The sequence below is a fragment of the Saimiri boliviensis genome, chromosome 12 (assembly GCF_048565385.1).
Source record: "Saimiri boliviensis isolate mSaiBol1 chromosome 12, mSaiBol1.pri, whole genome shotgun sequence".
NCBI lineage: Eukaryota > Metazoa > Chordata > Mammalia > Primates > Cebidae > Saimiri > Saimiri boliviensis.
The window spans coordinates 103,940,395-103,965,488 of NC_133460.1; the positions used below are offsets into that span (position 1 = coordinate 103,940,395).

General features: G+C 44.8%; 1 protein-coding gene and 1 long non-coding RNA gene across 5 annotated transcripts in view; one reads left to right on the forward strand and one right to left on the reverse strand.

Annotated features, from left to right (window-relative positions):
• TIAL1 (TIA1 cytotoxic granule associated RNA binding protein like 1) overlaps positions 1–657 on the reverse strand; it is a 21,355-nt gene extending 20,698 nt beyond the window's left edge. For all 4 annotated transcript variants that reach the window (XM_010332431.3, XM_010332426.3, XM_039465148.2 and 1 more), the window contains exon 1: positions 127–657. In XM_010332431.3, the coding sequence (XP_010330733.1) occupies positions 127–158 (32 nt within the window). In that variant the 5' untranslated portion in view covers positions 159–657. The remainder of the gene's footprint in view (positions 1–126) is intronic.
• The window catches only part of LOC141580659 (uncharacterized), a 20,885-nt gene extending 404 nt beyond the window's left edge, over positions 1–20,481 (forward strand). Inside the window, exon 2 of the long non-coding RNA XR_012512947.1 lies at positions 18,155–20,481. This is a non-coding gene — a long non-coding RNA (uncharacterized LOC141580659). The remainder of the gene's footprint in view (positions 1–18,154) is intronic.
• The last annotated feature ends 4,613 nt before the right edge of the window (positions 20,482–25,094 follow it).

Below are 25,094 nucleotides of genomic sequence, written 5' to 3' on the forward strand. Positions count from 1 at the left end.
CACGCCGCCCTGGTCAGGGAGCCGCCTAGAGTCCCGGCTTCCGCCCAGTCTCTCCTGCTCCCTCCCTTAGCGTCCCGCGGTGCCCGGGCCTCTTGGCGCCTGGCACCCCTCGTCTCGGGTACTCACAGAGTCCGGGGCTGCCCGTCGTCTTCCATCATGGTGGGTGCGACGGAGCGATCCCGGGACAAGGGGGAGGGCAGGGCTGGGGAGGGGAGGGGGTGGGGAAGAAGGGGAGGGGGGCTCTGGGCACCGGCTGGGGACAGAGGAAAAGGCACCGAACCCTGCTCTCGGGCTCTCTCCCCCCTGCCCGCTCCGGACACTGCGCTCCAACCAGGAGGAGCAGGAGGAGGAGGAGGATGAACAAAATGGCCGCCGCCACCAGCCAGGCAGGAAACCGGGCAGAGCGCAGGCGCGGCCCGCCAGGTCACCGCTCAGGCCAGCCGCGACGGCCTGCAAGGGGGACGACCGAAGGGAGAGAAAAAAGGGCCGCCGAGGAATCCCTGGGGCCCGCTCACGACGGATCACGTCGTCGCTGTGGGCCTCTGGCCGGCCAAAGCCCAGCCAGCTCCAGGAGAGATAGGGCAAAAACAGAAACGCTGTGAAGCCAAAGTCTCTGGGAATTGTGGTCCTGGAAATGAGAGAGGGAAGCACTTCTGCAGAGGACTTCTGGGACCTGTAGTCCAGAGAAGCCACCAGCGCCCGCCCGCGCTGGGACGCGAAAAGGGGACTTCTGGGTAGTGTAGTCATACGTGAGGATGTTCGGCGACCAGGAAGTCTGCGGGCTCGGAGGATAAGGGAAGAATAAAAGCGACATTGAAAGGCGGGGACACCAAGTGGGAAAAAGCGCTGTCTGGGAAGCGAACTATAAGTCCCAGAGTGCCTCGCGCCGGGGGCTGTCCTCGGACTGCTCCAGGCATTGTAAGGCTCTTCTGTTGGCCCAGCCTGAGCTGCTGCTCCGCCTTCGTCCAGCCCGAGAGCGGTTTCTTCAATTGCGGCTCTGGCAGCGCTCTGTCTCCGCGTGGTGTCCGAGCCAGGAGGCTCGTCCGGCCCTCCTGCGTTCAGCACAACCGCTGGCCGGCGTTCGTCAACCGCCGCTTCGCGCGACGGGCGGGAGAGACGCCGGCCGGGTGGGGACCCGGAGGGGCTGAGTCGTCTTTGGGACACGTTTTCGCGCAAATAGGTATTTCTAGCTTATTAAATACAAGCAGGTGGTCTGCTTGTAAATTACTTTACAAGTTTCAGAGGTTTCCCTATCCAGTATCTCGTCAGACGGTGGGGTAAGAAGAGCAGTCCTTCCTTATAGTGACTTGCCCAACTCCCCCCGTAATCTTGGAGTTAAAAAAAAAAAAAAAAAAATCCTTGGACAGGCGTGCACAGACCTAAGGTTGTGTTTACAGACGTCAGCCGTGTGGGCTAGGAACGCAGTTGTGCATGAAGGTGAGGGAAGCCCTGTTCACACTAGCTCTGCAGCCCTGTAGAATTTGTCTTTTCACCCCCCACAACAGTTCCTACTGTGCTTTTTTCCTTCTCTAAGTACCTTCAGGAGAAAGTACTTGCTCTTGTAGCTTAGTGAAGAGTGGCGATGAAGAAAAATCTTTCAGCCCATTGGCAGAACTTAACTGCCCCGGTTGGTAATGTCTTAAGAGTTGGTTCTGCCGGCATGTATGGAGGACCTCTGCAAGTGGCGGTGCCTGTGGGTACCTCTGAGCCCTAATCTTGTAAGCAGAGTCAACCATGCAGCAACTCCTAATGATGTCCATTTTCAGGGAGGAAATTTCAGCCTGAAAGACTTCATTCACAGAGACATGGCAAAGGAGTTGAGCTCCATAAGAGTCCGCGGGAACAGCAAAAGGGCTAGGAGGTCAGAACCCCTGGCTAAAATTTTGGGGTTGGGGATAGGGGTTAGGGAATTAAAGCTAGAGAGGACCTTATAGAACCGGGTTGTCAAGAATCTATTTCATGCTGAGGAAATTGAGCTTTACCTTCTAGGTAGTGAGGAGCCACTCAAAGATTTTGTCTTTTTTTTTTTTTTTTTTTTTTTGAGACCGAGTTTCGCTCTTGTTGCCCAGGCTGGAGTGCAGTGGCGCGATCTCGGCTCACGGCAACCTCCACCTCCCGGGTTCAAGCAATTCTCCTGTCTTAGCCTCCTGAGTAGCACAGGCATGTGCCACACGCCCGACTAATTTTGTATTTTTAGTAGAGACGGGGATTCTCCATGTTGGTCAGGCTGGTCTCAAACTCCCCATCTCAAGTGATCTGTCCACCTCTGCCTCCCAAAGTGCTAGGATTACAGGTATGCGACACTGTGCCCAGGCTTGTCTATTTTTTTAATTGGACCTAGGTGTAAAACTGGATTTAATTATAATTCAATTCATTAACCCAGGCCTGACCCACTGTCTGATTCCTGTTGACACTGTAACAAATTACTGCAAATTTAGATACTTAAAACAACAGGAATTTATGTTACAATTCTAGAAGTCAGAAGTTCATAATCAGTTACACTGGGCTAAAATCAAGGTGTTGGCAGGGCTGGTTCCTTGCCTTTTCCAGCTTCTAAAGGCTGCCTGCATTCCTTGGCTCTTGGCCCCTTCCTCCATTTTGGAGAACAGAATCAATAGTATCTTCTCTTCTCTCTGTTCTTCTGTACTTACATAATCTGTCTTGATTGTGATTCTCCTGCCACCCCTTTTCACTTATAAGCACCTTTTGTGATTCCTTTGGGCCAAGATTCTCTCATCTCAAGATTTTTTTTTTTTTTTTTTTTTTTTTTTTTTGTGTGTGTGATGGAATTTCGCTCTTGTTGCCAGGCTGGAGGGCAATGGCACGATCTTGGCTCACTCCAACCTCTGCCTCCCAGGTTCAAGCGATTCTCCTGCCTCAGCCTCTCAAGTACGTGGGATTACAGGCATGCACCACCACACCCAGCTAATTTTGTATTTTTAGTAGAGACGGGGTTTCTCCATATTGATCAGGCTGGTCTCGAACTCCTGACCTCAGGGGATCTGCCCACCTTGGCCTGCCAAAGTTGCTGGGATTACAGGCATGAGCCACCGTGCCCGGCCTTCATCTTAAGATTCTTAATCACATCTGCAAAATCCATTTTAGCAAAATATTCCCAAATTCTGAGAATTAGGACATGGAAATCTTTGATGGGCCATTATGCAGTTTACCTCACCCGCATTTATTAATTTAGTCTAATTATAGCCATAGACCCATCACACCAAAAGAAAAGTTAAAATGACATGAGTTTATATCTGTATCTACACTATACCTCCCACACACACTAACACACACCCCTGCCTTCACTTGAGGTAACCATCCTTCTGAATCCTGTCTTTACTATTTCTTACTTTCCTTCTACAAGGTTTTATTCCACACATATATAGTCCTAAAAATCATATGTATATACATGTCTATTTGAGTTGTTTTTTAACTTAATAAAAAGAATGTGCCCATTATACACTAGAATGGTTAAAATGGGCATTTTTACTGATAGTGAAATTATTATGGTTAAAATCCAAAACACTAGCAACACCAAATGCTGATGAGGATGTAAAGCAACAGGAACTATCATTCTTTGCTGGTAGGACTGCAAAATGTTATAGCCACTTTGGGGGGCAGTTTGTCCATTCCTTACAGAACTAAACATAACACCTGGGTCCTTACCCAGTGAGCTTAAATGTTTACATAAAAACCTTCATGTTTACATGTTTACATAAAACTGCACACAAATGTTTAGAGCAGCTTTATTCATAATCATACCAAATCGTAAGCAACTAAGATGTCCTTGATTAAGTGAGTGGCTAAACTGAACAAGGTGGTACATGCATGCAGTGAAATACTGTTCAGTGATTTTTGTTGAAAAGAGCTATTGATGGGGTTTGGCTCTGTATCCCCACGCAAACCTCATCTTGAATTGCACTCCCATAATTCCCATGTGTTGTGGGAGAGGCCTGGTGGGAGGCAATTTGAATCATGGAGATGGTTTCCCCCATACTGTTCTCGTAGTAGTGAATAAGTCTCATGAGAGCTGATGGGGTTTTTGTTTTGTTTTGTTTTTGTTTTGTTTTGTTTTGTTTGAGATGGAATCTCACATTGCTGCCTAGGCTGCAGTGCAGTGGTGCGATTTCGGCTCACTGCAATCTCTGCCTCCTGGGTTCAAGCAGTTCTCCTGCCTCAGCATCCCAAGTAGCTGGGAATACAGGTGTGTGCCACCACGCCTAGCCAATTTTTTTTTTTTTTTGTATTTTTAGTAGAGACGGAGTTTCACCGTGTTGGCCATGGGGGTCTCAATCTCCTGACCTCGTGATCTGCCTGCCTCAGCCTCCCAAAGTGCTGGGATTACAGGTGTGAGCCACCGGGCCTGGCTGCTTTTTTTCGTTTCTTTTTTTTTATGGAGTTTTGCTCTTCTTGCCTGGGCTGGAGTGCAGTGACGCAATCTTAGCTCACTGCATCCTCTGTCTCCTGGGTTTAAGCGATTCTCCTGCCTCAGCCTCCTGAATAGCTGGGATTACAGGCATGCACCACCACACCCAGCTATTTTGTACTTTTTAGTAGAGATGAGGTTTCTCCATGTTGGTCAGGCTGGTCTTGAACTCCCGACCTCAGGTGATCCACCCACCTCTGCCTCCCAAAGTGCTGGGATTACAGGCGTGAGCCACCATGCCCCGCAAGATCAATGGTTTTATCAGGGGCTTCTGATTTTGCATCTTCCTCATTTTATTTGCCAGTGCCATGATTCTGAGGCCTCCCCAGCCATGTAGAACTATAAGTTCAATTAAACTTCATTTTCTTCCCAGTCTCGGGTATGTCTTTATCAGCATTGTGAAAATGGACTAATACAGCTATCAAGCTACAAAAAGACATGTAGGAATCTTAAATGTATATCACTAAGTGAAATAAGACCATTGGAAAAGGCTGTATACACTACAACTTTATATGACATTTGGGAAAAGGCAAAACTCAGTTGTTGCCAGAGGTTCAGGGGAAGGAGAGGGATGAATAGGTGGAGCACAGGGCGTTTTTACTGGTAGTGAAATTATTCAGTATGATACGCTAATGGTGGATACGTGACATTATGCATTTGTCAAAACCCATAGAACTGTGACACATAAAGTGAGTCCTATTGTAAACTATGGAATTCAGTGAATCATAATGTATCAATATTAGTTCATCAGTTGTATATTTGTTGGAATTGATCAGCCAATATTGATACATTATAATTACTTGAAGTCCATGTATCAATTATTAATTGATACACTTATTAACACTAATATAAAATAGTAATAATGGGAAACTAGGTTCGTAGTGACTGTACTTTATGCACAATTTTTCTATAAACCTAAAACCGCTCTAATAAGTAAAGTCTATTGGCTGGACATGGTGGCTCATGCCTCCCAGCACTTTGAGAGCCCAAGGCGGGCTGTTCACCTGAGGTCAGGAGTTCAAGACCAGCCTGACCAACATGGCGAAACCCCTCTCTACTAAAAATACAAAAATTAGCCAGGCATGGTGGTGAGCACCTGTAATCTGCTACTTCAGAGGCTGAGGCAGGAGAACCGCTTGAACCCAGGAGGAGGAGATTGCAGTGGCACTTCAGCCTGGACAACAGAGTGAAACTCGGTCTAAAAAAAAACCAACTCTCAAGTGTACACTTGGCTGTGGGGAGAAAAAAAAAAAAAAAGTAGAGTCTTATTACAAAGGAAAAAATTATATCCTTGTAATCTTTTTGAGACTTAGTGTAACACACATAAGATTCAACCATATTTTATGGCTTTCATTCATTCATTTAGACTATTATATGATATTCCAGTGTGTAAATATACATTTGTCTGGTTTCTCATAATGGATATTTGGGTTGCTTCCAGGTTTTTACTACTGTGAATAATGCTGCTATGAACATTCTTGTACATGTCTCCTGTGATAAATGTAGAAGAGCCTTTCACCCCCTCAACCATTAGACCACCAGGGATAACAAAAGCTTTTCTTTGATCTATTTGGATCTATACCTAAAAGTGAAATTGTCAGGTAACAGGATATATGAACACTCAATTTTGGTGGATAAACCAAAAAGTTAATACACGAATTTGTACTCACATCAGCATTGTTTAGGAGACTCTGAGCGGATCCACATTTTCTGCAATACTTAGTTTTGTAGTCTGACAGTCGAAGTATTAGCTCAATGTGGTCTTTATTTGCTCTTACCTAGTAAAGTTGAACATCTCTTCATATTCTGTTAACTGTATGTGTTTCTTCTGAAAAATGCCTGTTGATGTCTTTTGCCTATTTTTTATTAGGTTACATGTACTTTTCTTGATTTTTAGGAATTTTTGATGCTAATTCTTTGTTATATATGTATATTTTTTTTAATTTTTTTTTTTTTTTTTTTTTTTTTTTTTTTTGAGACGAGTTCTTGCTCTGTCACCCAGTCTGGAGTGCAGTGGCCCAATCTTGGCTCACCGCAACCTCTGCTTCCTGGGTTCAAATGATTCTGTTGCCTCAGCTTCCTGAGTAGCTAGGATTACAGGTGCATGCCACCACGCCCAGCTAATTTTTGTATTTTTAGTAGAGACAGGGTTTCACCATGTTGGTCAGGCTGGTCTCAAACTCCTGACCTCGTGATCCACCTGCCTCGGCCTCCCAAAGTGCTGGGAAACATTGCATCCTGTCTATATATGTATATTACAGATATCTTCTCCTAGTTTATAACTTGTCCCTCTCTTTTTTTTTTTTTTTTTTTTTTTTTTTTTTTTGAGATAGAGTCTTTCTCTGTCACCAGCACGGAGTGCAGTGGTGCAATCTTGGCTCACTGCAACCTCTGCCTCCTGGGTTCAAGCAATTCTCGTGCCTCAGCCTCCCAAGTGGCTGGGATTGTAAGCACATGCAATCACACCCAGCTAGTTTTTTTGTTTGTTTGGTTTTTGGGATTTTTTTTAGTAGAGATGGGGTTTCACCATGTTGGCCAGGAATATCCTGATCTTCTGACCTCATGATCCACCTACCTCAGCCTCCCAAAGTGCTGGGATTACAGGCATGAGCTACTGTGCTTGGCCTTGTCCCTCCCTTTTAAAAATGCTTTTGATGCCAGGTGTGGTGGCTCACACCTGTAATTCAGCACTTTAGGAGAATGAGGCAGGTGGATCTCCTGATGTCAGGAGTTTGAGACCAGCCTGGCCAATATGTTGAAACCCTGAATCCGCAAAAATACAAAAATTAGTCAGGAGTGGTGGTATGTGCCTGTAATACCACCTACTGTAATACCAGCTACTTGAGAGGCTGAGATGGGAGAATCGCTTGAACCTGAGAGGCAGAGGTTGCGGTGAGCCCAGATCTCACCACTGCACTCCAGCCTGTGTGACAGAGCAAGACTCCATCTCAAAATAAATAAATAAAATTTTAAAAAATGGTTTTGATAAACAAAAGCTTTTAACTTTAAAATGGTCAAATCTCTTTATCTGTGTGTATGTGTCTTTGTTTAAGAAATATTTCCCTACCTCAGGGTCTGAATTATAGATTCTAAAAGATATTCATCCATAGAAGCTAAGAGTTTTAAAAGTTTGATATTTTCAGGGAGCCCAGGAGGATACAAATATATATAAATAAATAATAAAACATTGAGCCTGGCATGGTGGCTCATGCCTGTAATCCCAGCACTTTGGGAGGCAGAGGTGGGTGGATCACTTGAGATCAGGAGTTTGAGACCAGCCTGGCCAGCATGGTGAAACCCCATCTCTATTAAAAATATAAAAATTAGCTGGGTTCGTTGGCTTATGCCTGTAATCCCAGCACTTAGGGAGGCTGAGGCGGGCAGATCATGAAGGAGTTCAAGACCAGCATGACCAACATGGTGACACCCCATCTCTACTGAAAAAATACAAAATTAGCCGGGCATGGTGGCACATGCCTGTAATCTCAGCTGCTTGGGAGGCTGAGGCAGGAGAATCACTTGAACCCGAGAGTCGGTTACGATGAGCCAAAATCATGCCATTGCACTCCAGCCTGGGCAACAAGAGTGGGACTCCATCTCAAAATAAATAAATAAATAAATTTAAATATATTAGCCAGGCATGGTGTTGCATGCCTGTAATCCCAGCTACCCAGGGGACTGAGGCACAAGAATTGCTTGAACCTGGGAGGCAGAGGTTGCAGTGAGCCTAGATCACACCACTGAACTCCAGCCTGGGCGACAAAACAAAACCCTGTCTCAAAAAATAAAATTTGATCTTTTGAGTCATTAATCTACCTGCAGTTAAATTTTGCATATGATTAGGGATCCAATTTTTAATTTTTTAATACGGATAATCATTATTTTCAATCTCTGTTGAACACCCTCCGCCAAGTTGATCTAACACACTCCCTGTGTTACTGTGCAATTTGAGTTCTTTAAGAAGAAGATGTCAAGAAATTAGATGTGCAAGAGGTGGACTGAAGGAAAATCTTGTAAAGGATGAAAGGAGGAGGGAAATGGATACCCACAATTCAGGTTGGACACCTGTGAAAAGAGAAGGAAGGAAGAAGAGCTGGCTGGAGATTATCTCAGACTTGGTGCAGCTTTGAGAAAGCCCTGGACTAGCCCCGTGGGGAGCCCCAGAGCAAAGACTGCCCCCTAGAGGAGTCCCACAGATTCCAGCTCCAGTACCTCCACCGTCTCAGTCACTGGTTGAAAGCAGCGAGCCGGCTTTGGGAGAGTATTCACGTGAATACTGCCACAGACGGGAAGACACAGCACTTGGAGGCTGTCCGCTAGCTACACTCCTTGCAGCAGATTCTCTTGGAGGCAAGTCTGAGCAGCACAGCTTCATGGCCACCAAGATACTGGAGTTTCATATATACTGAGTTTATTACCATTATGGACTTTCTGTTCTACTCCACTGGCCAACTTGTCTATGCCTGTGCCAATACCAAACTGTATCTTCATAAAAAGTTGTCATCCTGGTAAGATGTGTCTCCTTCTTGCTCTTCTTTAGAAGTATCCTGGCTATTCTTGGTCCTTCACTCTTCCACATATATTCAGGGGTTTTAAGCAGAGGAGTAACACGACATCTGTATAGTAGCAGGATAACTCAAGCATTAGTTTGCGGTATTATAGGAGTGAAAGCAGGCTGAGAAAACTGGGAGATTATTTCAACAGTCCAAGAGAAGAGGAGGTATATATTGAGTGGATTTGGGCAGTAGCAGTGAGAAGAGACCGAAGGTTATGGATGTAATAGGATAGGGCAGAAGGAGAAGAGAAAGGGGAAACTGAGATAACTGCCGTGTTTGTTTTTGAGATGGAATCTCACTCTGTCACCCAGGCTGGGTGCAATCTTAGCTCACTGCAGCCTCCGCCTCCCAGGTTCGAGCGATTCTCCTGCCTCAGCCTCCCAGGTAGCTGGGATTACAGGCACAAGCCACCACACCCAGCTAATTTTTTTTTTTTTTTTTTTTTTTTTTTTTAGTAGAGATGGGGTTTCACCATGTTGGCCAGGCTGGTCTCAAACTCCTGACCTCCAGTCATCCACCTGCCTCAGCCTCCCAAAGTGTTGGGATTACAAGCATGAGCTACCGCTCCTGGCCAACTCCCATGTTAATGGCTTGGCTGGCTGCCCAGACTGGGGCCTTTTACTGAGTCAAGGAATATGGGAGAAGAAACAGGTTGTAGGGAAAGTTATTTGGTTTTGTACTTGCTGGTGGGGCATATATTTTAAGCCATCCAGTGTATACATGGATATAGCAGTCTGGAGCTCACTCAGACTGGCTTTGGGAGTCATAAATCTGCAGGCATAGTTTAATCTTAGTGTTAGAGGAAGTATTCTCTCAGGAAGGCATAGAAGAGGAGTGGACTGAGAACCTTGGAGGATGCCAATATACAAGAAGTCAGAAGAGGAACTACCTAAAAACATGGTAAGAAACAACCAGAGGGGCCAGGCGCAGTGGCTCATGCCTGTAATCCCAACACCTTGGGAGGCAGGTGGACCAGGCTGACCAACATGGAGAAACCCCATCTCTACTGAAAATGCAAAATTAAGTGGGCAATGTGGTGCATGCCTGTAATCCCAGCTACTCTGGAGACTGAGACAGGAGAATCTCTTGAACTCAGGAGGTGGAGATTACGGTGAGCCGAGATTTTACCATTGCACTCCAACCTGGGTAACAAGAGCAAAACTCCATCTCAAAAAAAAAAAAAAAAGAGAGGGAGCAGGGTCTCAAAGAGACATTTGTACCTCTGTTGCTATCACCTGACTGTGTCCTCCCAAAATTCCTAAATTAAAACCTAATCACCAAGGTGATATTATTAGAAGGTGGGGACTTTGGGAGGTAATTAAGTCATGGGGGTAGAGCCTTCACAAATGGGATTAGTGCTTTTATTAAAAAGACCCCAAAGCCCAGCATAGGGGTTCACGCCTATAATCCTAGAACTTTGGGAGGCTGAGGCAGGAGGATTGTTTGAGTTAGAAGTTTGAGATCTGCCAGAGCAACATAGTGAGATCCCATCTCTACAAAAATAAAAAATTAGGAAGTGTGACTTCAGGTGGTAGATGAGGCGTAAGAGAGAGAGAAATTATTATCTTTTATGATGGGAAGTCAATAATACCTAAGGTTGAGAAATCAAGTTGTGGTAATATAGTCAAACTATTTAAAGATAGGGAGGTGTATACTAAAAATCCAGTTTAGAGTTGAGAGTAGTAGCTAGGCACCATGGCTTACACCTGTAACCACAACACTTTGGGAAGTCAAGGCAGGAGTATTACTTGAGCCCAGGAATTCAAGACCAGCCTAAGCAACATAGTGAGACCCTGTCTCTCCAGATGATAATGAAAAAAAAAAAAAAATTAGCTGGGCCCAATGGCATGTGCCTGTAGTCCCAGCTACTCAGGAGGCTGAGGTGGGAGGATCACTTGAGCCCAAGAGGTTTAGGCTGCAGCCATGATCGTGCTACCGTACTCCAGTCTGGGCAACATAGTGAGAACCCCGACTCAAAAAAAGAAAAAGAAAAATACTTGAGAGTTGGTCACTCTAGGGAACAGGTAATGGAAGAGGTTTTAGGAGAGGAACTTCTGTTTTTCCTAACAAAGCCCTGTAGCCCAAAGCCCTATAGATCTATTTAATTCTTTAAACTATGTACATATACCTAATAAAATTAATTTCTAAAAAAAGGAAAAGTATCGATATGGCTGTATCAGTGTATCTCCTCCCTTCATGCTGCGCTTCATCCTGGCCCCCCTTTCAAAAAATCAGGCAACTAAAACAAATGGCAAAAGACAGGTCTAAATTTGAAATAAGACAAGTGAGGGACATAGACATGTCAGAGGCACAGCCCATAGCAAGCTCAGCTTCTACTGTTGTCAGAGGCTGTTGTATTCAAGTCATTTTGAATGGTTTAGAAAAGTCACAAGTTTATGATCTACATGACAAGTAGAGTCCCCACATCTGTGGTCTGTGATGATTGGGGATTGGAAATCTGCTAAATCCTTCGAAGATCTTAATGGGCTCCTTCCTAAGATCCTTCAACTGCTCCCTGATCTCAGTCTGTTAAACCAGGACACTAACAGCATCATCAGTTAAAAAAAACTCTCACTGGGCTGGGCATGGTGGCTCACGCCTGTAATCCCAGCACTTTGAGAGGCCGAAGTGGGTGGATCACCTGAGGTCAGGAGTTCAAGACCAGCCTGGCCAGCATGGTGAAACCCCATCTCTACTAAAAATGCAAAAATTAGCCGGGCATGGTGGCGTGTGCATGTAATCCCAGCTACTTGGGAAGCTGAGGCAGGAGAATCGCTTGAACCCGAGAGGCAGAGGTTGTAGTGAGCCAAAGTCATGCCACTGCACTGCAGCCTGGGTGACAGCAAAACTCGCTCAAAAAAAAAAAAAAAAAAAAAAAGGAAAGAAAAGAAACTGTCACCGGCTACCTTGGTTTTTGGTTTCTCACCTCCTTATCCTTTACCACAAATCCCTAACCATAGGTTATGTGTGTGTGTGTGTGTGTGTGTGTGTGTGTGTGTGTGTGTGTGTGTTTTACTCCTTTGCACTGGCTGTCAAGAACTGCCAGAGAAAAATTGGATGACCTTACCAATGGGCACTATTACAAACCTAAGAGTTTCTCATCTCACTTGGACACTTCAGTTTAAGAAATCCTGTTCCGCATTTCTTTAGTCCATCAGTTTTCTCCCCTCCTCATAATGGCATCATGTGATTGTTGTAAAAATTGAGCGGAATAATACGCTTGGTCCAGGGTCTGGCACAGGGACAGAGTGGGTATCAGTATTATACACAAATTGTTCTCTGGTTTTTATCTCTCCATGTCTTGAGCTCTATACTTGAATTTTGAATGGTCCCCCAGGCTCTTTAGCCCCCTCAAAATTCTGCTCAGGCATTCCCTATATTGATGAATGAGACATCATTTTCACAAACTAGAAATATCAGCCATCTCCACCACCTGCCTTCTTTCCTACATTCATATCGTCACAAAGTCCTGCCCATGCCCCCTCTCATTTGTCATTTAAATCTGTCTACTCCCCATCTTTACTTTTACCACTCTGGTCTACTGGTCTATAATTTTCACTGATTATTGGAATGCCTTTCTTTCCTGGATCTTCATGCTATTATTCTCTCTCTTTTTTTTTTTTTTTTTTTTCTCCTTGACACAGTGTCTCACTCTGTTGCCCAGGCTGGAGTGCAGTGGCACGATCTCAGCTGACTGCAGCCTCCATTTCCTGGGTTCAAGTGATTCTCCTGCTTCAACCTCCAAGTAGCTGGGACTACAGGCGCATGCCACCATGCCCAGCTAGTTTTTGTATTTTTAGTAGAGGCGGTGTTTCACCGTGTTGGTCAAATTGGTCTTGAACTCCTGACCTCAACTGATCCACTGGCCTCAGCCTCCCAAAGTGCCGGTATTACAGTCGTGAGCCACCATGCTTGGCCATGCCATTATTCTGTTCCCATTCCAAAATAGTATCCATATTGCCACTAATTTTTCTCTTCTTTTCTTAAAAAAAAAAAATGGACTGCAAGTGCACAAAATTGGTTTTATCACAATCCTTGGATTGCAACATACTGTCATCATTAGTCCATGCGTGGCCCTTTTTTAACTTCATATTTTAATGAAATAACAAACAACTGTTCCATGAAAGTGACTGTATATTCAAAGTGACAGCCAAACACGGAAGGAGCAGAGAAACCAAAGAACAAGTCAGACAAATCCAGTTTGTGAGTAAAAGTTGATTTGTTTGTGTAACTTATGGATGGAGCCCTGGTTTTTGTTTTTTTCTCCCAAGATGGAGTCTTGCTCTGTTGCCCAGGCTGGAGTGCAGTGCCGTGATCTCAGCTCACTGCAACCTCTGCCTGCCGGGCAAAAGCAATTCTCCTGCCTCAGCCTCCCACATAATTTGGATTACAGGCACCCGCCACCACACCCGGCTTTTTGTATTTTTAGTAGAGATGGAGGTTTCACCATGTTGGCCAGGCTGGTCTTGAACTCCTGACCTTGTGATCCACCTCCTTGGCCTCCCAAAGTGCCGGGATCACAGGCATGAACCAGGCACCCAGCTGGCCTTTTTTTTTTTCTGAGACAGAGTCTCACTCTGTTGTCCAGACTAGAGTGCAGTGGCGTGATCTTGGCTCACTGCAACCTCCGCCTCCCCAGTTCAAGCAATTCTCCTGCCTCAGCCTCTGGCATAGCTGGGATTACAGGTGCCTGCCACCTTGCCTGGCTAATTTTTTTTTTTGCATTTTTAGTGGAGATGGGGTTTTACCATGTTGGCCAGACTGTTCTTGAACTCCTGACCTCAAGCGATCCACCCACCTTGGCCTCCCAAAGTGCTGAGATTGCAGGCATTAACTACTGCACCCAGCCAGAACCCTGGTCTTGAGTGGTAGCAAGGCAGGTAGATCTCCATACCGTTACCCTCCAAATCCAGGGCTCATAATATCTAGGGAAAGGGTCTGTGTGTTCCAGCAAGACAATTGAAGGCAAACCTCCAGAATAGGCAAGAATGCTGTAGGCATCTAGCCTGTAATTTGTGTGATAACATCAAGGTTGACATGTTCTTACACTAAGGACAGTAAATAGATAGGAATCAGAAGGCATTCACAGAACTGGGCCTAGTCAGAAGTCAATATAATGGATTAGCATCATAGATGGAGTCACTTCTGTCTCCACAGTAATCATGATCTCACCATCTAACTTAGGAACTAGTATATTGATAGTCATTTACTTATAGGTTTCTTCTATTTTCTGTTTGTCTACCAGCTGTCCACCAATACACATAAGACCAAGATTCTAAGTTTTTAGCTTATCCTTTTATTTTGTTAAATAGAATTTAATGCATATATGTGTATATATATTGTTTACTCTTCATTTCTGTAGCTATAAAAAAGTATAAGGCTGGTGTTAGAGACAGAATAGTTGTTCTTAGGTACTGCAAGGAAATTAGCATTTAGACAAAAAGTTTTCTCAGCAAATCAATTTTACTTTCTGCAGAAAGGGCACTACTCATCAGCTATCTTGCCATGAGAGTGCAATGAACAAAAGAAAGGCAAACACATTGGGTCCTTACTGCTGTGTCTGATCTCTGTTGGCATGGTGGCTCACACCTATACTCCCAGCATTTTGGTAGGCTAAGCTGTATTTTTTTTTTTTTTTTTTTTTTTTTTTTTTGAGACGGAGTTTCGCTCTTGTGACCCAGGCTGGAGTGCAATGGCGCAATCTCGGCTCACCGCAACCTCCGCCTCCTGGGTTCAGGCAATTCTCCTGCCTCAGCCTCCTGAGTAGCTGGGATTACAGGCACGCGCCACCATGCCCAGCTAATTTTTTGTATTTTTAGTAGAGACGGGGTTTCACCATGTTGACCGGGCTGGTCTCGATCTCTCGACCTCGTGATCCACCCGCCTCGGCCTCCCAAAGTGCTGGGATTACAGGCTTGAGCCACCGCGCCCGGCCAGCTGTATTTTTAATAAAGACAGGGTTTTGCCATGTTGGCCAGTCTGGTCTTGAACTCCTGACCTCAAGTTATCTTCCTGCTGCAGTCTCCCAAAGTTCTAGGATTGCAGGCGTGAGCCGCCTCACCTGGCTGGTGCAGGTCTTAACAGCAAAAATAGGTTTCCCAGAAAAGAAGGAATTCTGCCTCAAAACTGGAAATCAGAAACCCTCCCTGCATTCCCAGCTTACTGGCCTGCCCTGCAGCCCTATAAATTGTGAACTTACTAGCTGCAACAATCACAGGAGCCAGTTTCTTAAAATAAACTTTCATTTAATCATTCTAGATGGATAGATAGGGTCTCTTGAGAACCCTGACTGATATATACCCCAAGTACCCTTAACCTTCTGTATGGATAAACAAACTATGGTCCAGGGTCAGTGGCTCACACTGTGTAATCCTAGCACTTTAGAAGGTCCAGGTGGGAGAGTTGTTTGAGCCCAGGAATTGGAATCTAGCCTGGGCAACATAGTGAGACCCTGTCTCTACCTACCTCTCCCACCCCCCCGACTCCGCCAAAAAATTAGCCAGGTCTAGTGATGCATGCCTGTGGTCTCAGCTACTCAGGAAGTTGAGACAAGAGGATCACTTGAGCCCAGGAGGTTAAGGCTGTGATTAGCCATGATCACACCACTGCACTCCAGTCTGGGAGACAGACTGAGACTCTGTCTCAAACAAACAAACAAACAAACAAATGAAAAACAACTGTGGTACATCTGAACGACTGAATAATACTTAGCAATGAAAATAAATGAAATATGGATACATGCAACAACAGGGGTGACTCTGAAATGAATTATGCCAAGTGAAAGAAGCCAGAATTAAAGGGCTACATTACTATATGATTCCATTTATATAAATATTTATGATTCCATTTCCTTTCTGAAATAGGAAAAACTATAGGGTTGGAAAACAGATCATGGTTGCCAGGGGCTGAGGGCTGGGGAGAAGATAAAATACAAAGGGGTCTAGGGAGATTTGGGGATGTGATGGAACTCTCCTATAGTTTGCCCATGTCACCAGGCAACAGGGCAAGATCCCCTCTTTAAAAAAAAAAAAGGTTCTTCCTTCTTGATTAATGATAAAAATAAATAAAAACATGTTACTGCATGTGGCTATGGTTCTAAGTACATTGGATTATTTCCAGTTTTTTGTTTGTTTTGTTTTGTTTTGTTTTGTTGAGGTGGAGTCTGTCTGTCACCCAGGTTGGAGTGCTGTGGTATGATCTTGGCTCATTACAACCTTCACCTCTGGGTTCAATCGATTCTCCTGCCTCAGCCTCCTGAGTAGGGGGTCCCAGGACTACAAGTGCACACCACCACACCCAGCTAATTTTTGTATTTTCAGTAAAGACAGAGTTTCACCATATTGGTCAGGCTGCTCTTGAACTCCTGACCTCATGATCCACCTGCCTTGGCCTCCCAAAGTGCTGGAATTACAGGTGTGAGCCACTGCACCTGGCCATTTCCAGTTTTATACTGTTAGGAATGTTGCCTGAGTGTTACGTTAAGTATAATCAAGTGTTTATTAATCCCGCTCCTGAAAAGCTTTGATTATCCCTGTTGCCTGTAGAATAGAACTCAATGTGACCTATTTGGCTGCACCTATAGGTTCTCTCATGCTGTGGCTTTTGTCTGGGTCCAGCCAATGAGGAGAACTGGCAAGGCTTGCCAGATAAAATACAGGACTCCCAGTTAAATTTGAATTTTGGAAAAACTACAAGCTTTTTTTTTTTTAGCTAAGTATTTTCTTTTTCTTTTTTTTTTTTTTTTTGAGACAGAGTTTCGCTCTTGTTACCGAGGCTGGAGTGCAATGGCGTGATCTCGGCTCACCACAACCTCTGCCTCCTGGGTTCAGGCAATTCTCCTGCCTCAGCCTCCTCAGTAACTGGGACTACAGGCGTGCGCCACCATGCCCAGCTAATTTTTGTATTTTTAGTAGAGACAGGGTTTCACCATGTTGACTATCGATCTCTTGACCTCGTGATCCACCCGTCTCCCAAAGTGCTGGGATTATAGGCGTGAGCCACCGCGCCCGGCTAGCCTAAGTATTTTCTATGTAATCTGGCAGTCCTAGTACTGGCAAGAAAGAGGGAAAAGAGAGAGGACAGTATTCCCCCAGCTTCCTGGCTGCTGGGTAGCCGCAGTGGGCTGGCAGGGCACCCAAGTCACAACCCCTGTAGCCATCACCATACAGATCACCAGGTTCTAGTAAGTGGTCCTTCCCTTTCCTGTGTGTATAGAAAAAAAAAAAATCAGCCAAGCATGTTGGTACTTTCCTGGGGTCCCAGTTACTCAGGAGGCTGAAGTGGTAGGATCATTTGAGCTGGAGAGGTTGGAACTGCAGTGAACCATATCACGCCACTGCACTCTAGCCTGGGAGACAGAATGAGGCCCTGTCTCAAAAAAACAAAAACAATAAGTGACTGTGGTACTATCTAAACAATGGAATAATATTTAGCAATCTATAGGATGCAGTCAAGTCACACTGAGATTTATCCTGTAAACAATCATGATAATAAAAGATTTTCAGGAAAAAAAATACTTTATTGAATGTTCACAGCAACACTATTCATCATAGCATAAAACCAGAAATAGTCTTATATATTGTTCACATAATGGAATATGTAATGGAACTAAGATTGGTAGTTAACAGCTCCAGCTCTTACTAATCCGTGTGCTGTGCCAGCCCTCCCTTGTTGCTGGTCTGCCCACACTTCAGTAAATAGACCCTTGATTAAATTTCCCAGTCTAAGTGTGCTGTCTGTGCACTGCTAGACTTGGATGAGGCTCTTCCTAGCTTTTTGAGATGGATGTGCAGCTCTGCTATGGTTTGGCTGTGTCCCCACCCATATCTCACCTTGAATTATAATAATCCCCATGTGTCAAGGGCAGGGCCAGGTGGAGATAATTGGATCACAGTTTCCCCCTTACTGTTCTCGTGGTAGTGAATAGGTCTTATGAGAGCTGACGGTTTTATAAATGGGAGTTCCCCTGCACAAGCTCTCTTGCCTGTCACCACGTAAGATGTGACTTTGCTCTTCATTCGCCTTCCGCCATGATTGTGAGGCCTCCCAGCCATGTGGAACTGTGAGTCCATTAAACCTCTTCCCTTTATAAGTTACCTAGTCTTAGGTTTGTCTTTATTAGCAGCGTGAGAACAAACTAATACAAGGTCTCTCCTCTCCTGTTCTTCCACAGCAACCACAGCAATCTGTATGCACACCCCCATAGCTCCTCGAGAGGGGCAGAGTGTGAGGCCTCCCTTGCAGGCCCAGATCAGATCCAGGTATGTCCCTCTGATTCTTCCTTTCTGCCCATTGGCACTTACTATTATCTCCTTTGGGACAGGAAAACAAACTGTTCTTAGGAACTAATTCCTTCCTTTCTGCTCTGCACTCATGACAAACTGTACTCTGAGTCTTCCAGGCGTCCTGTAGTTACACTCTGTAACCTCTAATACCCATTTGCTTCCCCAGTCCCCCAACATATGTTCAGCAATTTCCCACCCATTCTGTCTGTTAAATAAACTACATGGCTGGGAGCGGTGGCTCATGCCTGTAATCCCATCACTTTCGAAAGCCAAAGCGGGCGGATCACAAGTTCAGGAGATTGAGACCATCCTGGCCAACATGGTGAAACCTCATCTCTACTAAAAATACAAAAATTAGCTGGGTGCGGTGGCACATGCCAGTAATCCCAGCTACTTGGGAGGCGGAGGCACAAGAATCACTTCAACCCAGGAGGTGGAGGTTGCGGTGAGCCAAAATCGTACTCCAGCCTGGGCGGCAGAGTGAGACTCCATCTTGAAAGAACAAAACGAAACAAACCAAAAACACCATTACACACAGTGACCCACTTATGATTCTTTGACTTTACAAATGGTGCAAAAGCAATAGCATTCAGGAGATGCCTCAATTTACAATGGAGTTACATGGGATGAACCCAGTCAAAAATATTGCAAGTTGAATTCCTACATAGGATATTTCCAGTGTTCAATGGGTTTTTCGGGAGGTGACCCGTCATAAGCAGAGGAGCATCTGTACGGTAATTTCTGTTTTCCTCACTGGACCCTGACTGATACACGGCTCCATTACATCCACTTTAAAGAGGCGAAGACTGAGGCTCAGGGAAATTAAGAAGCACGCCAAAGGTCACTGCTGCACAGGGCCCTGGCTGACTCTGGAGCATTTGCCATACTTCATATTACCACTATTAACCTACATACCAACGGACAGTTGTCCTCTGTGAGAAGCAGATCGTCACAGGTTATGACAACGATGATTTGAAGTCTGCGCTGCCGTGGGAAGGGTTCTGTTCCACGTCCTGAAGGCTGCAGCTGGTGAGCCAGCAGAGGGAGCTCTGTCCCTAAGGAGACAGCCTCCAGCCTGCTGGCCCCTCGGGGAATAAAAGACACCTGTTGCGATCAAATGGTTTGGGTAAGCTCTTCATCCTAGAGAAGGTAGGCTCCTTGAGGGGAAGGGAAAGGAAGCAAGGGAACATGTATTAGGCTCCAGGAACTGTGTTGATTTTTAAAATGTTAAACGGGAACCGCCCTGTTTGAAGCAGGCTGTCCTCCAGGAGGAATACGCGGCCCCGTCCTGTCCTCCTCCCACCCCACGCCTGATTTCACCCCCAAGTTAAGAGGAGCTTCTCTGAAGTGGGCTACACTGGCCACTGGACAGTTATTGAGTAAAAGAGGCCTGATAAGGGTGTGCCTCTCCTCCCTGGATCCCTGATGCCACCTCGCAGGAGCACTGAAGCAGCTGGCACCCTCACTGGAGAGCATGCGACCGTCCTGCCTGTCCTCCTCCTCCTGAGACCTGCTCTGCCCTGGCTCCCAGGGGCCATCTTGCTCTGGTTCTCCGAATCCATTCTTCCAGATGGTAATGGATCCCTGTGAAACTGACTTGTCCCATTATCACAGAGGCAGCATCTGAGACTCAAATCTGAGTCATCAGGGAAGTAAACCCTTAACCCTGGAACCTGTACACAGGCCTCACAGGTCTCTCCTCTCCTGTTGATCAACTCAGGCACAGAGAGCAGCTGTGGGTCCAGCCTAGCCTATCCACTCTCTCTAACGGTGTTTAGAGGAACACTCAATTCCTTGGCTGTTCTTCCATTTACCCTCCATTGCCTGCTTTGGAACTAGGTCTAGATAGATGTGGTAGGCCAGAGGTAGAATATGGGTATTTCTTGGAGAGAGATCCGAGATGGCTGATCACTAGCAGCTCGGGATTGTAGCTCCCAGTGAAAACGCAAAGAACGAGAGGACGCCACACCTTCACATGAATTCTTGTTGCTCACATACCAGGAGATTCCCAGCGGAGGAGCCCCACGGGTCGCCAGCGCGACTCTCGTGACCGGCGAGGCAGTTTTGCCGGCGCCTCAGAGCGTCGGTTCTCGGTGCAGAGTCAGAAAAGCACCACCAATCTTAACGCCACTGATTTAGTCGGTGCAGTGGGTTGCTCAGATTTCGGCGCTGAGAATCAATAAGTTGGACGTCCACTCAGAAACCCAATTACAAAGACGGTAATTATAAAGACCACAGATGGATAAATCTACAACGAAGGGAAGAAAACAGTCAAAAAAGGCTGAGAATACCCAAGATCAGAACGCCTCTTCCTCAGCAGGGGATCCCAGTTCCTCATCAGCAACGAAACAAGGCTTGATGGAGAACGAGTGTGTTCCAATTACAGAAGCAGGCTTCCAAACGTGGATAATAAGAAACTTCTGTGAATTAAAAGAACTTGTTCTAACACAATCTAAAGAAACTAAGAACTTTGAAAAAAGGTTTGACGAAATGTCAACAAGAATACAAAATTTAGAGAGGAAAATAAGTGAATTGATGGAGCTGAAAAACACAATACGAGAACTACGTGAAGTATGCACAAGTTTTAACAGCCGAATTGATCAAGCAGAAGAAAGGATATCAGAGGTCGAAGACCAACTCAATGAAATAAAACGAGAAGACAAGATTAGAGAAAAAAGGATAAAAAGGAACGAGCAAAGTCTCCAAGAAATATGGGACTATGTGAAAAGACCTAATCTACGCTTGATAGGTGTACCTGAATGTGACGAAGAGAATGAATCCAAGCTGGAAAATATGCTTCAGGATATTATTCAGGAAAATTTTCCCAACTTAGTAAGGCAGGATAATATTCAACTCCAGGTAATACAGAGAACACCACAAAGATACTCCTCAAGAAGAGCAACTCCAAGGCACATAATCGTCAGATTCACCAGGGTTGAAATGAAGGAGAAAATACTAAGGGCAGCCAGAGAGAAAGGTCAGGTTACCCACAAAGGGAAGCCTATCAGACTTACAGCAGATCTCTCAGCAGAAACCCTACAAGCCAGAAGAGAGTGGGGACCAATATTCAACATCCTTAAAGAAAAGAGCTTTCAACCAAGAATTTCACATCCAGCCAAACTAAGCTTCATAAGTGAAGGAAAAATAAAGTTTTTTGTGAACAAGCAAGCACTCAGAGAATTCATCACCACCAGACCTGCTTTACAAGAGCTTCTGAAAGAACCACTACACATAGAAAGGAACAAACAGTATCAGCCTTTCTAAAAAATATCAAAAAGTAAAGAACATCAATATAATGAAGAATTTACATCAACTAATGGGCAAATGGCAGTATTAAACTCACATATATCATTATTAATTCTAAATCTAAATTGACTAAATTCCCCAATTCAAAGACAAACAGCCAATTTGGACAAAAAACTTAAACTGTATGCTGCATCCAGACCCATCTCACATTCAAGGATACACAAAGACTCAAAACAAAGGATGGAGAGAGACTTACCAACTAACCAGAGAGCAAAAATAAATAAATAAAAAGCAGAAGTTACAATTTTTGCCTCTGATAAAATAGTATTTAAAGCAACAAAGATCAAAAGAAGCAAAGAAGGACATTATATAATGAGAAAAGAATCAATGCAACAACAAGAAGAGTTAAAGGTCCTAAATATATACGCACCCAATACAGGAATACCCAGACATACAAGACTTATAAAGAGACTTAGACTCCCACACAATAATAGTGGGAGACTTCAACATTAATATTAGACAGATCAATGAGACAGAAAATTAACAGTGATATCCAGGACTTGAACTCAGATCTGGAACAAGTAAACGTAATTAACATTTATAGAACTCTCCACTTTACACAAAATATACACTCTTATCAGTACCACATCATATCAACTTAGAAGTTTAAACGAAATGTTGGTTGGCTCCTTGTTTGTTACTCTCTTCCCTCATTTTCTTTCATGTCTCCATTATTAAGCACAATTATAGGCATACCCATATTTAGACTGCATTCTAGCCCGGGCAACAAAGCAATACCCCCATTCTCTCTCCCTCTTCCTCTTTCTCTTTCTTCCTCTTCTTTATTCTTTTCCTTATTATTCTTTTTCTCTTTCAAAAAAAAAAAAAAGAAGAAGAAAAAGCAAGCCTTTTTCTTCTTTTTTAAAGAGAGTTTCCCCTTGTTGCCCTTCCCCACTCCACCTTTGTTGCCCTTCCCCACTCCACCCTTCCCCTCTAAAAAAAAAAAAAAAAAGAATATGGGTATTTCTTTTTTTTTTTTTTTTCCTTTTGGAGATGGAGTTTCACTCTTGTCACCCAGGCTGGAATACAATGGAACAAGTTCGGCTCACTGCAGCCTCTGCCTCCTGAGTTCAAACCTCCCAAGTAGCTGGAACTAAAAGGTACAGGCCTTTAGTGTAGGTCTGTGTACATCTGTGTTTTAATCTTTTTCTGTAAGGACACCAGTCATATTGGATTAGGACTCACCCCACTGACCTCATTTAATCTAATTACTAGTTACCAGTCTAATTAATCTAATCTTTAAAGACTCTATCTCCATATACTGCCACATTCTGAGGCAATGGGGGTTAGGACTTCAGTAAGTGAATTGGTGGTGGCAGGGGGACACAATTCACACTTCAGCCCATAACAATAGGAAGCACAGTACATACTAGGTAAAATAAATAAAAAGAAATCCACACCCAGGGCAATATAGTAAAGCTGCAGAACACCAAAGACAAAGAGAAGGTCTTCAAAGCAATCAGAGAGACATTCTGCTTAACAGTGGAATGGCTCCCCACCCAACACACACACAGAGAGAAACAGAGTCTCACTCTATCACCCAGGCTGGAGTGCAATGGCGCAATCTGGGCTCACTGCAACCTTCACCTCCTGGTTCAAGCAATTCTTCTGCCTCAGCCTCCTGAGTAGCTGGGATTACTGGTGCCCGCTACCATGCCTAGCTAATTTTTCTTGTATTTTTAATAGAGGTGGGGTTTCACCATGTTGGCCAGGCTGGTCTCAAACTCCTGACCTCAAATGATCCACCTGCCTTTGCCTCCCAAAATACTGGGATTATAGGTGTGAGCCACCACATCCAGCCTTTTTTTTTTTTTTTTTTTTTTTTTTTTTGAGACAGGGTCTACTCTGTTCCCCAGGCTGAAATGCAGTGACGCAATCATGGCTCACTGCAATCTCAGTCAATCCTCCAACCTCAGCCTCCCAAGTAGCTGGGATTACAGGCACATGCCACCATGCCTGCCTAATTTTTAAAAATTCTTTGTAGAGACAGGGTCTTGCTATGTTGCCAATGCTGATCTTGAACTTCCAGGCTCAAGTAATTCTCCTGACCTAGTGTCCCAAAGTGCTGAGATTATTGGCGCAAAACACAGTGCCTGGTGCCCCCAACCATCTACATTTCAAATAATCACACTGGCATTTATGATATCTTATTTTTGTGGGTATCACAGCCCTGCCCCTTTTCTCCTTGTGAAAGACATACGCTTCTTACTCCATCTAGGTTGATCCAGTACTGTTTCCTGAACACTCCTGAGTGGTTGGTTTGTTTTTCATGTGTTGGATGCCCTCGCCCTCAAATCCAGCTTTTAAAACCTGTCAAAGCTCAGCCCCAAGCCTGCCTCTCTTAAAGGTTTTGCTCAGGGATTTGCCTTCTCTGGATTTACATAGCACTTGTTTAGTCCCAAGCCTGTGATGTAGACTCTCTGTACACCAGCATCAGAGGGTTGCTGGCAGAAATCACCAGGTAGAGCTGGACCGTAAATATCTCTTCCACCATAGGCCAAACATTAAAAATCCATTTGGTGCTGGGCGTAGTGGCTCACGCCTGTAATCCTAGCACTTTGGGAGGCCAAGGTGGGCGAATCACCTGAGGTTAGGAGTTCAAGACCAGCCTGGACAACATGGCGAAACCCCGTCTCTACTAAAAATACAAAAATTGGCCAGGTATGGTGGCACGTGCCTGTAATCTCAGCTACTAGGGAGGCTGAGGTGGGAGAATCGCTTGAACCTGGAAGGTGGAAGTTGCAGTGAGCAGAGATCGTGCCACTGCATTCCAGCCTGGGCAACAGAAGGAGAATCCGTTTAAAAAAAAAAAATCCATTTGGGTTGTAGCACCTCTTTAAAAAGCAGTTGTAGGCCAGATGAGGTTGCTCATGCCTGTAATCGTAGCAGTTTGCGAGGCCAAAGTTGGCAGATCACTTGAGGTCAGGAGTTCCAGACCAGCCTGGTGGTCTCGAGCCTGGCCAACATGGTGAAACCTGGTCTCTACTAAGAATACAAAAATCATCTGGGTATGGTAGCTGGGATTACAGGCATCTGCCACCTGTAATCCCAGTTACTCAGGAGGCTGAGACAGGAGGATTGCTTGAACCTGGGAGGTAGAGGTTGCAGTGAGCCGAGATCGCGCCACCACACTCTAGCCTGGGTGACAGAGCCAGACTTTGTTTCAAAACAAACAAACAAACAACAAACAAACAAACAAACAGGTGTGTGTTGCAGGTAGCTAAGGCTGCCAAAGGGGTCTGGGTATATTCAGTGTGGGAGATGGGCATCGGTCTGTATTCCTGGCTGGAGAAAGGAAAGGTAGTATAGACCTTTCCTATACCAGGTGATATACAGAGTTCATAGTTTTGCCAAGGGTTCCAAAGACAGGTGTCGACAGTGATGACACGTCATTTCTGCTTCCTCTAACTCTAGTGCCCTTAGTCACCAATGCCTGAGGCCTGGCATTTTATATTTAATTCATCATGTGGAGGTGTTTGGTCTCCCCAGTGAGACAGGTATCTCTCTTCACGTGTCTCATAA